Source organism: Stenella coeruleoalba, assembly GCF_951394435.1.
Source record: "Stenella coeruleoalba genome assembly, chromosome: 8".
Lineage (NCBI taxonomy): Eukaryota > Metazoa > Chordata > Mammalia > Artiodactyla > Delphinidae > Stenella > Stenella coeruleoalba.
The window spans coordinates 53831145-53845460 of NC_137154.1; the positions used below are offsets into that span (position 1 = coordinate 53831145).

Below are 14316 nucleotides of genomic sequence, written 5' to 3' on the forward strand. Positions count from 1 at the left end.
AAGAAACCCTGTACCATTTAGCTATCACTCCCTACTCACCGTGACAACCTCTCCAGCCCTAAGCAACCACTAATCTACTTTCTGTCTATAGATTTCTATATTCTGGATTTTTATGTGAATGGAATCATATAATATGTGATCTTTTGTGACTGGCTTCTTTTACTTAACAATGTTTAAGGTTCATCCATGAAGTAGCATGTATTAGTACTTCATTCCTCCTTATGGCCAAATAATAATTCACATTTTGTTTATCCACTTGTCCATTGATAACACTTGCTAGTCTGTGACTTTTTGGTTCTAGCCATCCCAGTTTGTGTGAAGTGGTATTTCATTGTGGTTTTGATTTGCATTTCTCTGATGACTAATGGTGTTGACCATCTTTTCATAATGCTTATTGGCCCTTTATATACCTTCCTTGGAGAAATACCTATTTATATCCTTTGCCACTTTTTAATTGAGTTATTTGTCTTTTTATCATTGAATTGTATGAGTTTTTTTTTTTTTACTATACATATTTTAGATATTAAACCTTTATCAGGTACATGAATTACAAATATTTCCTCCCATTCTGTGGGTTGTCTTTTCACTTTCTTGATGATGTCCTTTGAAACACAAACATGTTTAATTTTGGTAATGTACAGTTTATTTTTTCTTTTGTTGCTTGTGCTTTTGGTATTGTATTTAAGAATCTTTTGCCAAATCCCAGGTTATAAAGATTTATCCTTATTTTTTCCCCTAAGAGATTGATAATTTTGCCTCTTAAATTTAGGTCTTTGATCTATTTTGATTAATTTTGTTAAGGTGTGAAATAAGGATCCCACTTCATTCTTTCATGCATGGCTCTTCGATTGTCCCAATACCATTTGTTAAAAAGACTGTCTTCCCCCCCATTGAATGGTCTCAACACCCTTGTTGAAAATCCACTGAGCACATGTATGACTTTATTTCTGGATTCTCAATTCTGTTCCATTATATGTCTATTTGTATGCTGATTTGATTACATTGATTTACATTGTTTTGATGAGGAAGTGTGAGTATTCCTGTTTTGTTCTTTTTTAAAAGATAGTTTTGGCTATTCTGGGTCCCTTGCAATTCTGTATGAATTTTGGAATCAGCTTGTCAATTTCTACAAAGAAATCAGCCGAGAATCTCATGGGGTTTGCATTGAATCTGTAGATCAATTGAAGAGTATTACCATCTTTATAATGTTAAATCTTCTGATCCATGAACATGGGATGTTTTTGTGTTTATTTAGATCTTTAATTTCTTTCAACGTGTTGAAATGTGTGGTTCTTAGTGTATAAATTTTACACTTCTTTTGTTAATTTATTTCTAAGTATTTTATTTTTGTAGCTGTTGTAAGTGGAACTGTTAACTTCATCTTTTGGATTACTCATTGCTAATGTATAGAGATGCAAGTGATTTTTTGTTGATTTTGTACCTGCAACTTAGCTGAACTCACTTTTTAGTTCTAGTAGTTTATAGTGAATTCCTTAGGATTTTCTATATAAAAGATCAAATCATCTGCAAAGAGATAATTTCTGTTACAGTCTGGATGCCTTGTATTTCTTTTTCTTGCCTAATTTCCCTAACTAGAACCTCTGGTAAAATGTTGAATATAGCTGGCAAGAGTGGATATCATTGTTTTGTTTCTTGTTCCTTCTATTCATAGAACTTCCTTGAGTGTCTGTTGTAAGGTGGTCTGCTAGCAACAAACTCTCTCCGTTTTTGTTTATCTGGTAAAGACTATTTCATCTGCATTTTTTGAAAGATAGCTTTGCTGGATATCAAATTCTTGGTTGACAGGTTTTCTTTGAGCACTTTGAATATGTTATTCTGCTGCCTACTGGTCTCCATTGTTTCCACTGAAAAGTCAGTTGCTAACCTTAATGAAATCCCATTGTAAATGGAAATTGTTGTTCTCTTGATGGTCTCAGGATTTTCTCCTTGTCTTTGACTTTCAGCATTTTTAGTGTGATGTGCCTGTTTGTGGTTCTCTTTATATTTATCTTCTTCAGTGTTTGTCTAGCTTCCTGGATGTGTAAGTTATTGCTTTTCAATAAATATGGAACATTTTCAGCCATTACTTCTTTGAATACTTCTTTTTCTCTTTTCTCTCTATTCCTTCCTTTTTGTAGTTACATTGCATATGTTGTGCACTTAATGGTGTTCCACATTTCTGTTCATTTTCTTCATTCTTTTTTCTTTCCATTCTTCAGCTTGCATAATCTCTAATTGATCTGCCTTTAAATTTGCTAATTCTTTCTTCTGCCAGTTCAAATCTATTCTTGAGCCCTTCTAGTGAATTTTTTATTTCAGTTATTGTACTTTTCAACTCTGCATTTTCCATTTGGTTCTTTCTTCTAATTTCTATTGCTTAATTAATATTCTCTATTTGATGCAACTTTGTCATCATACCCTCTTTTACTTTTGTAGTCATGCTTCCCTCTACTTCTGTGAACGTATGTGTAATGGCTATTTTGAAGTGTTTTTGTTGTTGTTAAGTCTGACATCTGGTTGCTCTCACAGTTTCTGTTGCCTGCTTTTTTTCCACTGTGTGGGTCATACTTTCATGTTTCTTTGCAAGTTTTTGTTGGAAACTGGACATTTTAGATATTTACATTGATATTTTAGATATTAGATATATAGATATTAGACATTATATATTGTAGCTGGGTACTGATCTTCCCCTACCCCCACCCCTGATTTATTATTGTTATTGGCATGGTTCTTTGTTGTTTAGTGACTAGATCAATTATGTTGCTGAAGTTAAGTCTCTGCTGTTGTTCCTCAGGGAGGTACAGCTCTGGGTATGCCCAGTCATTCTGAGGTGACAGTGATATTGGTATGGCTTTTTCCTCTTTTCCTGACCACACCCAGCTGTTAAACTCCACTAACTGATTGCTCTATTTTTTTCAACAATTCCTGGAGCATAAGTTGCTCTGTGAACTCATCCAAATTGTGGCTTCTTGGAAGGAATAATCTCAAAGGTCCATTTTTGATATTTGTTCTGACCATAGGAGCGTTCCTCTCAGCTTCCTTACTATTCAGTTCTGTCCTGCAAACTGGCCTATAGTCTAAAAGGTATCTTAATTAAATCCATGATTCTCCTTCTAGTTGCCTTTCATTCACATCCTCCACTGTTTTTGAGAGCACTCTTAGGCTTGAACTTCTTCATGCTCTGTTACATATGAAGTCAGTTGCTCTGGGAAGAGGCTAGGAGCTATATGTTTTAGGACATGTTTCTATCCTCAGGCAGCTCTGGAGCTCTGGGGGTAGGATCAATGGCAGACTTCTCTCTGAATGATACCCCTGCTCTAGGAGCTGAGCACTCAGTGAAGGCAAGTGTGGGAGGTTGGGCAAGCAGCCTGAGATCCTCTCAGCTTGCTTCCCCTGGTTGGTGGAGCCACTCCCTCACAAGCCAGGGCAGTGGTGGTCAGGACCCCAGTATTCTCAGTGGCTCTGTGCCCAAGATAGAGCCTTTGTTCCATGAACTGGGGGCTGGGCAGAAGCAGGGAGTACCCACCTATTGACTGCAGTTGCCTGGGACTTAAAACAGGTGCCTGGGAGCAGAAAGAGATAAGCTGAAGTCCTTCTGCTCCTCAGAAGAAAGCCCGCCAACTGGGAGCTGGGGTAGGAGGAAACCCTGTGTTCTTGACTGCAGCAGTCTGGAGAGCAGTCCTTGCTTCACCTATAGGGAGGGAGGAGGAACAGGTGTTAGTTTAAATGTCATAGATTTCACTGTTCTTAGCAAATATTTCTGTGTTTTCTTTTTAAAAAATTTTTATTTATTTATTTATTTATGTTTGGCTGTGTTGGGTCTTCATATCTGTGCGTGGGCTTTCTCTAGTTGCAGCGAGCGGGGGCCACTCTTCATTGTGGTATGCAGGCCTCTCACTGTCACGGCCTATCTTGTTGCGGAGCACAAGCTCCAGACGCGCAGGCTCAGTAGTTGTGGCTCACGGGCCTAGTTGCTCCACGGCATGTGGGATCCTCCCAGACCAGGGCTCAAACCCACGTCCCCCGCATCGGCAGGCAGACCCTCAACCACTGCGCCACCAGGGAAGCCCTTTGTGTATTCTTGAATAGATGTTTCTTCATTTGGTCTTAGGACCGTTTCCAGAGCTTTTCATTGGTTGTTTTTTTAAATCATTTTTGCCAGTTTCATTGGGTTAGCAGGTTAGCAGAGCTCCTTATGCTCTCTTGTCAGAAATCACTCTCTGGAATGGTTTTTGTTGTTGGTTTATTTTAAGTGGAGATATAATTCACATATAACATTGTATTAGTTTGAGGTGTACAGCATAATGATTTGATATATGCGTATATTATGAAATGATTACCCCAATAAGTTTAATTAATATCCATCACCACATAGTTACATATTTTTTTTCTTGTGATGAGAGGAATGGTTTTAAATACATTGGAGTTATTTTCTTTTTAAAGGACCATAGAATTGTCCTGTGAAACTATCTGGGCCTGCTATGTTGGGGGGAAAGGGGGAGGAGCTCTTAAAATTTTGTTTCAAGGAAACTTGTCTATTTATATATCTTTTTTGAGGTCAATTTTTGATAAATACTGTTTTTCTAGAAAATTATCCATTTGATCCAAATTTTCAACTTGTTTGTGTAGGACTAAGCAAAGTAGTGTCTTATGATTTCCTTAATTTTTATCTCTGTGGTTATTTCTTTGGGGGTTTCTTTTTATGTACCTTAAGCATTATTGTAATTCATTAATAAGATAATATTAGAAATCATTTTTTCCCTACAACTTCACAGTTTATGATTTATTGTAATCAGAATTTATTTATACAATAATAATACTTTATTTATTGAACTCTTGCTATGTATTAGGCACTTCACAACTGTGATGTAATTAATCTTCACATAGCCCTAGAAGGTATATACTAATAGTATCTTTATTTTATAAATGAGAAAACTGAGTCATAGAGATTATTAAGTAATTTGCCTAATTATGCCTGGATGTCATAATTTTAACTTCTTTGTTGGCTACAAGTATTTTGAAATTATTTAAGGCTATTAAATAAATAAATTTGTTTGCTTCCTAATGTCTTAACCTAAATCACCATCCAAAAAAGTAATAAAAATTTTAGTTGTCTGTTGAAATGTATTCTATCCCATGAATTATTTCAGTGAAGTTTAGTGGGGAAAAAGTGTTACCAAAAATTTCCTTCCTTGATTAACAATTATTAGTACTTAAATTTGTAGTTAACATGAGAGATTTCTTTTAAATGGACATCTTACATTTGAAAAGGCAGTGTAACACTTATAACATTTAAATTAAAAAGTTGAAAAATGTAAAAACTACCATAACATCACCACCCTAACATTTTAATTTTATTTTTATATACTGCCTTCAAGTTCTTGTCCACATGCATATTTTATGTAGGTGCAATAATAGTGCGTTCTTTACTTTTGACAAAGTGAGCTATTTAAATACTTTTAAAAGAAGTCAATTTAAAAATAAATGTTCAAAAACAAAATGTTCTTGCTCTTTACAGTCTTAAGAGGTTAGAGAAATCTTTGGTAGAGTTGAGAATATATAAAAGCTACATTAAATTTTTTTATTGGAGTATAATTGCTTCATAATATTGTGTTAGTTTCTGCTATACAACGAAGTGAATCAGCTATATGTATACATATATCCCCTCCCTTTTGGACCTCCTTCCCACCCCTCACCCCCACCCCCCAATCCTGCCCACCTAGGTCATCACAGAGCACCCAGCTGAGCTCCCTGTGCTATACAGCAGGTTCCCACCGGCTATCTATTTTACACATGGTAGTGTATATATGTCAATCCTAACCTCCCAATTCATCCCACCCTCCCCTTCCCACCCTGTGTCCACACGTCCGTTCTCTATGTCTGCATCAGTATTCCTGCCCTGCTTTTATTTTTGACTTCTTATCCTAGTCCTTTCATCCCAAGTATTTGCATGGAACACAGATTGTTTGTAAAAGTTCAGATCAATGGCTAATTTGGTTTGAAAGCTCTTATATGATGTGATCATAGACAAAAGAAAAATTGTTTTTCATTAAAACTTGTTAATAGCTTTTGTGGTATTTTAATTATATTTCTGAATGAGAGAAATTTGGGAAGATAGGAATTTGAGGAATAAAAGTTAAAAGAATATCTTTCATCAGTATGAACAAAAGCCTCTTTTTAGGCAAGACTCAGTAAATGTGTGTAACTGCTGCCCTCTTGGGTTGATACAAAGCACATGTTATTAAAATAATTTGTACTGAGATTTATCTTTCTTCTTTCAAAGGTGTTAAAATCATCACACAACAAGTTCAACCAAGTAAAATCTTACCCAAACCAGTGACAGCAACTCTGCCCACCAGTAGCAATTCCCCTATTATGGTGGTTAGCAGTAATGGTGCAATTATGACAACTAAACTTGTAACCACTCCTACTGGTAAGTTTTCTTGAGCGTCAGTCCATTCATTCATCATACTTATTGAGTAATTTCTCTGTACTAGCAATACACTTGACATTGGGAATATAGAAATTAATGAGACAGTTCTTCAAAGAGGTCTTTCTTGACTCTTTCCTCCTCCCAACTGAAATTAGCTCTCTGCTATTGTCATGGTCCTCTTCTTTTCCTTTATAACACATACTATAATTTCTAATTACTTAGCTACTTTTTGTCGATTTGTTTAATGTTATTCACCTTATTAGACCATGAGCTCCATGAGGATAAGGGACCTTGTCTGTTTTATTCACCATATATATGTAGAGCTAGTCGGTAAGTAGGTGTTTAGTCAGGATTTGTTGAGTGAATGAAAACACAGTCCCCGCCTGCAAGGATCTCACACTGATGAGGTTGAGAATCTATATAACATTACAGTGTAGTAAGCATTACTCAGACTGAGAAAAGCATAGGATGCCATTTTATCCAGTTATGAGAGCATCCAGGCTATGCCCAAGGAAGTGACAGTATAGAACATTTTAAATAATACCACCTTTTGTGACCTTGAGCAGTTTACTTTAATTCCTCTCAGTCTTTTCCATTGTCTATTTCAATGTGATCATAAAGTTATTGTAAGTGTTATATCAGGTATGGAAAGTCCCCAGCAGAGTGCTCAATAGCCATTACGATTAATTAATGTTAGAATTAGCCAGTACCATTATTTTAAATTTGTATAACTCTTACCAGACTTTTTGAAGAGGGCCAGATTTAGATAATAGAATCTAGAGTGTAAAATGATTCCTTTCTCAAGTTTATAAGCTATCATCTATTGGCCATTATATAAAAGTATGTATAAGCATTACCCTTAATCTCCCTTAGGCTTTAATATCTTCATTCTCAGAGACAAAACAGAGGCTTATGTTGAGCAATATGCACAAGGCCACACAGCCAATAAAAGACAAGACTGGGATTTGAATCCAGATCTGTTTGACTCCCAAAACTGCTTTAAAAAAAAAAAAACTGTGGTAAAATGTAGATAACATGAAATTTACCATTTTCACCATTTTTAAGTGTACAGTTCATTGGCATTAAGTACATTCACATTGTTTTACAACCATTACAACCGTCTAGCTCCAGAACTTTTTTTTTTTTTTTTTTTTTGCGGCACGTGGGCCTCTCATTGTTGTGGCCTCTCCCGTTGTGGAGCACAGGCTCTGGACGCGCAGGCTCAGCGGCCATGGCTCACGGGCCTAGCCGCTCTGCGGCATGTGGGATCTTCCTGGACCAGGGCACTAACCCGTGTCCCCTGCATCGGCAGGCGGACTCTGAACCACTGCGCCACCAGGAAAGCCCGCTCCAGAACTTTTTACATCTTCCCAAACTGAAACTCTGTGCCCATTAAACAATAACTCTGCATTCCCACCTTTCCCCAGTCCCTGGTAACTGCCATTCTAACTTTCTGTCTCTTTGCAAAGCCTATGCTTTAAAAACACCGTTATTCTTGCATTAAATCTATCATTCTTCACCCAAAACTTTTCTCCATTTAGTACAAAGATAGTAGTGTTATGTAGATATGATTCCTCATGTTAGGGAAAGGTAGTGAAAAATAATATTGTGTCTTTGCTTATGTATATATATTAGAATAAGTGTTTCTAATTTTAAAACAAAAGCTTAAGTTGAAATATTTTCCAGCTATAATTAACTAATTCTAACTATGTATCTTCATAGCATAATTATTTTGCACTAGATTTTTTTTCTGATTTAGATGTATGTTTGTAATCAATTTAAAGTAATTCTACTTAATGTTCTTCCACTTCTCCCTTTTTTGGGTAGTGATTATATTTTAAAACGGTAAATACTAACTGAGTAAAACCATTTTTGGGAGGGGGTTGTTGAAATAGTTATCACAGTGACCCCTGAATCTAATTATCATGAAAAAATTTTTTTCAGTTGAAGAATGTGTTTATCTGAGTTATCTTCATTCTCCCCAAAACTAACGGCTCTTAGGAACAGTGTTAGGAATTTAGGAACAGTGCTTAGGAATAGTGTTTCTGAGTTACCAGATTTGTGACAAACTACAACAGGCTTATCTGGTTAATTTTTAATTCCTGTTTGGGGAAAGGAAAAAGTTCTAGAAATAGTGGGGAAGAATGTAAAGTCCTTTGAGAGATATGAAGAAAAATATTCTAATGGGTCAGTTAAGAGGAAATATGTAAATAGTGAACTTTTTAGGCTAAGAAGAAATATTCCTGGTAACTCTTGGCAGCTTCAATTTTAATCTCTAGTAAAATGATGGAATATCTCTTTAAAAGATTGAAATATATTTAGAGGGTAGCAGAGTACAAAACAGTAAAAATTTATAAAATTTTTTTTTTTTTTTTGCGGTACGCGGGCCTCTCACTGCCGGGGCCCCTCCCGCCGCGGAGCACAGGCCCCGGACGCGTAGGCCCAGCGGCCACGGCTCACGGGCCCAGCCGCTCCGCGGCATGCGGGATCCTCCCGGACCGGGGCACGAACCCGCGTCCCCTGCATCGGCAGGCGGACCCCCAACCACTGTGCCACCAGGGAAGCCCTAAAAATTTATAAAATTTTAGTCAAACAATATACTGCCTTATTTGCTGAGTGCTGCCGTTGGGTTTGGCACTGAGACGGCATAAAACAGATGCAGAGACCTTGAAATCTATAACAGAAATATCTAAAATGCTCTGGCAGGAAAGATGATTAAATTTAAGTTTCTTTTGGCATCAAACTAGTGGAAGAAGGGTAATGGAAGAAGGGAACAGATTTGGTTATACTTTTTCTTGGGGTTAGTAATTTGATGCAACACATTACAAAATTTTACATGTAAAATTAATTCAAATTGAGTTGGCTATAGTTCTTGCTATGTGCATTGAAAACTGGCTATAAATTGTTACTTAATGGCTTGACACCTTGAAATTCCATTTTCAAGTTAAAGCAATGTAGATTATGTTGAATTATAGTTAAACTGTATAAATCGTCATTCTTCTAAAAGTTATGACAAGTTTTTCTCTTGGCTTTTCCCTTTTATAGGCACACAGGCAACCTATACTCGGCCAACAGTGAGCCCATCTATAGGTCGGATGGCTGCAACCCCTGGAGCTGCAACCTACGTGAAAACTACCAGTGGTAGCATTATTACAGTAGTACCCAAATCATTAGCTACCTTGGGGGGCAAGATAATTAGCAGTAATATAGTTTCTGGTAGGTATATCTGAAGTACATTAAAGGTATAGGTGACCAATAAGAGGAAAAAACATTTCACTGTTGGAAGGATTCTGTTTGATTGCAGTTTTCTGCTTAGAAATCTAGAGCTTTGTTTTTAGTCCTGATGTTTTAGTGATTAAGTATAGTTTTTTAGTTCTAGTATTAAATCTTCATATGTTAAACTTTTGAGAGTTTTAGAACATCTAGTTGCATTTAATCAGAATGGAAGGATTATGGTTTACATTTGCGTAGAGATTTTTCATTTACAAAGTATTGCCCCATTTATCAATTCATACCTCATAACTCTGAAATAGTTGGTATCAGCCCCAGTCTACAGGTACAGACATATTTAAGTTTAGAGGATGAACTTGACCTGTCCAAAACCATACAAGCTAGATAGAGGAAGAACTAGTATTTATTAGTCTAAATATGTTTGAGGGATCATATCTCATAATTTCAATTACTAATGTCACTTTAGCATATTAAAAATAAAAATACTTGAATATTTTTATTTGCTTTTCACCATTTATATTGGCTATTTACTTTTTAAAAATGTTTTACTCAGATAGTGAAGGCTAATATTTATTGGTATTTTGGAACCTTACCTGGTTTTTATTGGCTCATTTATTCCTGCAATATTTGCGTTGTGTATCCTGAACTGGAATGTTAACATGGTATCCATTTTCATTGATTATTATTTTTTAATTAAAATGATGTGAATAATCTCTGACCAAGCAAGCCCTGTGGACTTTAACTGTCTACCATTTTTGTAGACTAGCCATATTTTGTATGCCCCAGGTGAATTGTTCTAACATTTTAAAGTGAAGGGATTGAAGTTCCTGGCAGTAATATGATGTTGCTGATAACTCAAGGAGTGAAAAAAAAAGCAGGGCATGGTATTGGCATAAAGCACTACATTTAAAGCTGGTAAATTTGGCTCTACTTTTTAAGTGTAAGTTTCAATGTTTGCCAAACTGAGGAGGGTGAAATCGGTAGGGAAAGAATCATCATACTCCAGCTTTTAAGAGGATATTTTAAATAACACAGTTAAAACTCAAATTATAATTTATTACCTGACAATATCTTTAAATAGTATAGAGCGCATACTTAAACATTTTTCAAAAAGTAATCATGTTTCTTATTAGTGTATAGCTTTTTATGACCATAAGGGTTTTTCTTTACTTACATATGAATTCTTAATACCATATAGCTTGGAGGAATGTCTACATGTCATAAAGCCTCTGTTTTCAAACCTTATTTATGATTTAGCTGCTTTGTATGAGGTTAGAGCAATACAGGCAAGCACATTGCCCTAGAAGCAAAGAGGCGGTGAGATATATACCCTACACATGTATACATTTCATCCACCTTTGTTTTTAAATATGAAGTAACTCATGGTTAGTCACTATTTCAAGTGTATGGGTGTACAGAGGAAGAGTTCTTAAACTTTTTCAGCACTATAGGATGTACTGGGCTCACAGCTGAAATAGCTTTATTCATTGCATGGAGCTCATTTTGCCTCAACCTTTGCTTCACTATTTGACACTTTAATTCTAAAGAACTTCTCTCATTTCTGACTGCTTTAAACTGATCCTTACGTTACATATCAGTATTCTTTATAAAGATAGTTTTCTTATTTTATAATACTCTTGTTGCTCTATGATACTGGGATTATCGGTTAGTTTATTAGTAGTTTTCAATCCCTGTCTTTTCACAGTAAACCGATAAGCCTGGTTGGATGAATTTAGATAGTTTTCTGCCTTCATCCGTGATCAGATGCTGGATACTAGAGTCCATGCCCCCACCAACCCACAACCATAAAGAAATGCTTTTCTTAAAATATACTCAAACACCTGGTTGTAAGCATAGAAGGCTTTAAAAAAATGATATTTTCCCCTTTATTGTGGGGAATTTGGAAAATACAGAAAGGTATACAAAGAAAATTAAAAACCTGTAATTTTCGCCATCTAGAGAAATATGTTAAAATTTAAGTGTATATATTTCTGTTTATTCCTTTTTCTTTTTAGATTTTTGTATAAATGTTTTTGTGTATATATGTATATTTTTAAAATTAAATTTAGATCTAATACTATCAGTTTTAATCTTTTTTCATATAATAATATCATTTTCCCATTCCATTAAATGTATTTTGACACCCCACCCCCTCCCCACATTAATTACTATACAGTGTTCTCTCATACGATGCACCATGATTTAACTGTTTATTCATTGTTGAATGTTTTAGGTGACTTAACAATTTTTTTTGTCATAAATAATCCTGTGACAAACATCATTATACATAAATTATTATGTGAAGTTCTTATTTTCTTTGTATAATATCTTGGAAGGCAAGTTCATGCTTTCAAAGTGCTTTCTAGAAAGGTCAAGTTTTTATTAGAATAAGCAATTAAGTGGAAGGCATGACTATTTTTGCAGTTATTTAATTCATGTCTTATGGAATCAAATATTTACTTATATGTGTATATATAGAGAGAACTATTAGATATGTAAGTCTTTTGGAGAGCTTTGTTGAAAAATCATGCCTATTTTATGCAGAAGATGGGTTCCTTCAGAACCCAGAGGTAAACTCATTATCTTGACTCTAAGGACATTATGAGAACCTTTGACAATGGCAGGACTTGATTTTGATTCCCTTGATCTTTAGTACAACGTCCAGGCAAGGCTTGCGTCTATATACTTGTCCATTTGTTCATTCATTTGCTCATTCTTTGAGCAAAGTAACACATAAAACATTATCCAAAAAACCAAGATTGTCAGAGTGATTTAAGAATCTGTGAATAGTAAAATCTGGGCCAATAAATTTGTGTTCGTTAAGCCTACCTACCATAATGCTCAAACTTTTACAGGCATCTTATTTTTGAATAGGAATCTCTGGAATGCGTCAGTATCATGGCCCATGATCCAAATGTGATTCACATTTACTTGCACCCATTGTATCTTGACTCCTTATAAGTAAAGACTATGTATAGGTGAGTTCTCTAATACGCTATGAACTAGATATGTGGTCGGATGCTGTGATACACCGTGATGTACATGAGGTGCATTCTCTGCCCTAAAGAATGCTAAACAGGTGAACTTGTATAGTCTCTTGTAACATGAGAACTATACACTGAATACTGTGAAAACATAGAGGAAGACTTTATTTATTTATTTATTTGTTTATTTTTGGCTGTGTTGGGTCTTTGTTGCTGCGTGTGGGCTTTCTCTAGTTGGGGTGAGCAGGGACTACTCTTCGTTGCAGTGCACGGGCTTCTCATTGCAGTGGCTCCTCTTGTTGTGGAGCGCGGGCTCTAGGCATGTGGGCTTCAGTAGTTGTGGCACATGGGCTCAGTAGTTGTGGCTTGCGGGGTCTAGAGCACAGGCTCAGTAGTTGTGGTACATGAGCTCAGGTGCTCCGCGGCATGTAGGATCCTCCTGGACCAGGAATTGAACCCATGTCCCCTGCATTGGTAGGCTAATTCTTAACTGCTGTGCCACCAGGGAAGTCCGAGGAAGACTTTTTTTTAAATGAGTAATACTTCTTTCTTCAATATAATGTAGATGTCACCTGAGATATAGAAACATGCTATTGAAATTTTAAACTTTTATAATTTGATAATTCTAGTCATAAATTGTATTCTTAATTTATTCATAATTGTAATATAATGCTGTACTTGCTTTTCCTTATGCTATGCCTTTTTCTTCTGTTTTCTAACATTGCCCCCACCTCCCATTTTGTTAAGCTGGTGAACTTGGTTTGCAACTGTCTCATAAATTGACACACCCGTAATGGAAAGGATTTGACATTTTCATAGTTATAAATATAATTCATTTGTTAAGCAAGTTTTGTCAAAAAAGTGATCCTTGTACTTTGGTATGGAGTTAAATCTTGGTTTACATTTCCTTGAGATAGTTCTTAATGCTTACTTTCTAAGAACACTTTTTTATTAACCAATTATTTGGTGAGGGAGCATTGTCAGAGGAGGCATCATAATCACATATGAGGGACTGGAGTTAATTAAGAGTTAAAGTTGATGTAAGTGGATAAGAGGCAGCTTGGTTTTTGTGGCTCTTAACAGTTCACTATTCAGAGACTGCAGGTAAAGGGAAAAACATTTGTGAAACTGGCCCACGGATAAAAGTGCTTTTTTATGTTACCTGAGCATGTTACCTTGGACTGATGAGGCATTAGATGATGGCAAGTGTATTATAAAGATATTGTAACAAGATGGCCCAAAACTGACATATAACTAGAATATTCTTATTCTTGTGCAATCTTATTTCTAAAACTAGTAAGGAATGCTAAGGTTTCTCAGTAGAAAAGATTAAATTTTAACTTTTATTCTTGAGAGTATATTAATCAGTTGTGTTTTTAATGTGTACCCATTCTGTGCTTAGTCATTTGATAAATGATATGCAGGCCTATAGCAGAAAAATATGACTTGCCTGTTTTCATAGGCAGAGAAAATTATAGGTGCAGAAGTAGCACTGGGATTGGTGTGCTCAAGGACCAGTGTGGAAACCAGCACATTGAAGGAGAGGTATATATTGGATAATCCTGAAAATTAAGGTCTGATGGAACCTGGAGGGCTAAGCAGAGCAGTTTGGTCTTTGTGTGGTAGGTAATAGGAAGCCATAGTAAAAGGAGTTACTTGTTAAACTAG

General features: G+C 35.8%; 1 protein-coding gene across 10 annotated transcripts in view; it reads left to right on the forward strand.

The window, feature by feature from the left end:
• The window catches only part of EMSY (EMSY transcriptional repressor, BRCA2 interacting), an 81393-nt gene that overhangs the window by 37154 nt on the left and 29923 nt on the right, over positions 1-14316 (forward strand). For all 10 annotated transcript variants that reach the window (XM_079928436.1, XM_079928438.1, XM_079928439.1 and 7 more), the window contains 2 exons: positions 6284-6433; positions 9479-9649. In XM_079928436.1, coding sequence (XP_079784562.1) covers positions 6284-6433; positions 9479-9649 — 321 coding nt within the window. The remainder of the gene's footprint in view (positions 1-6283; positions 6434-9478; positions 9650-14316) is intronic.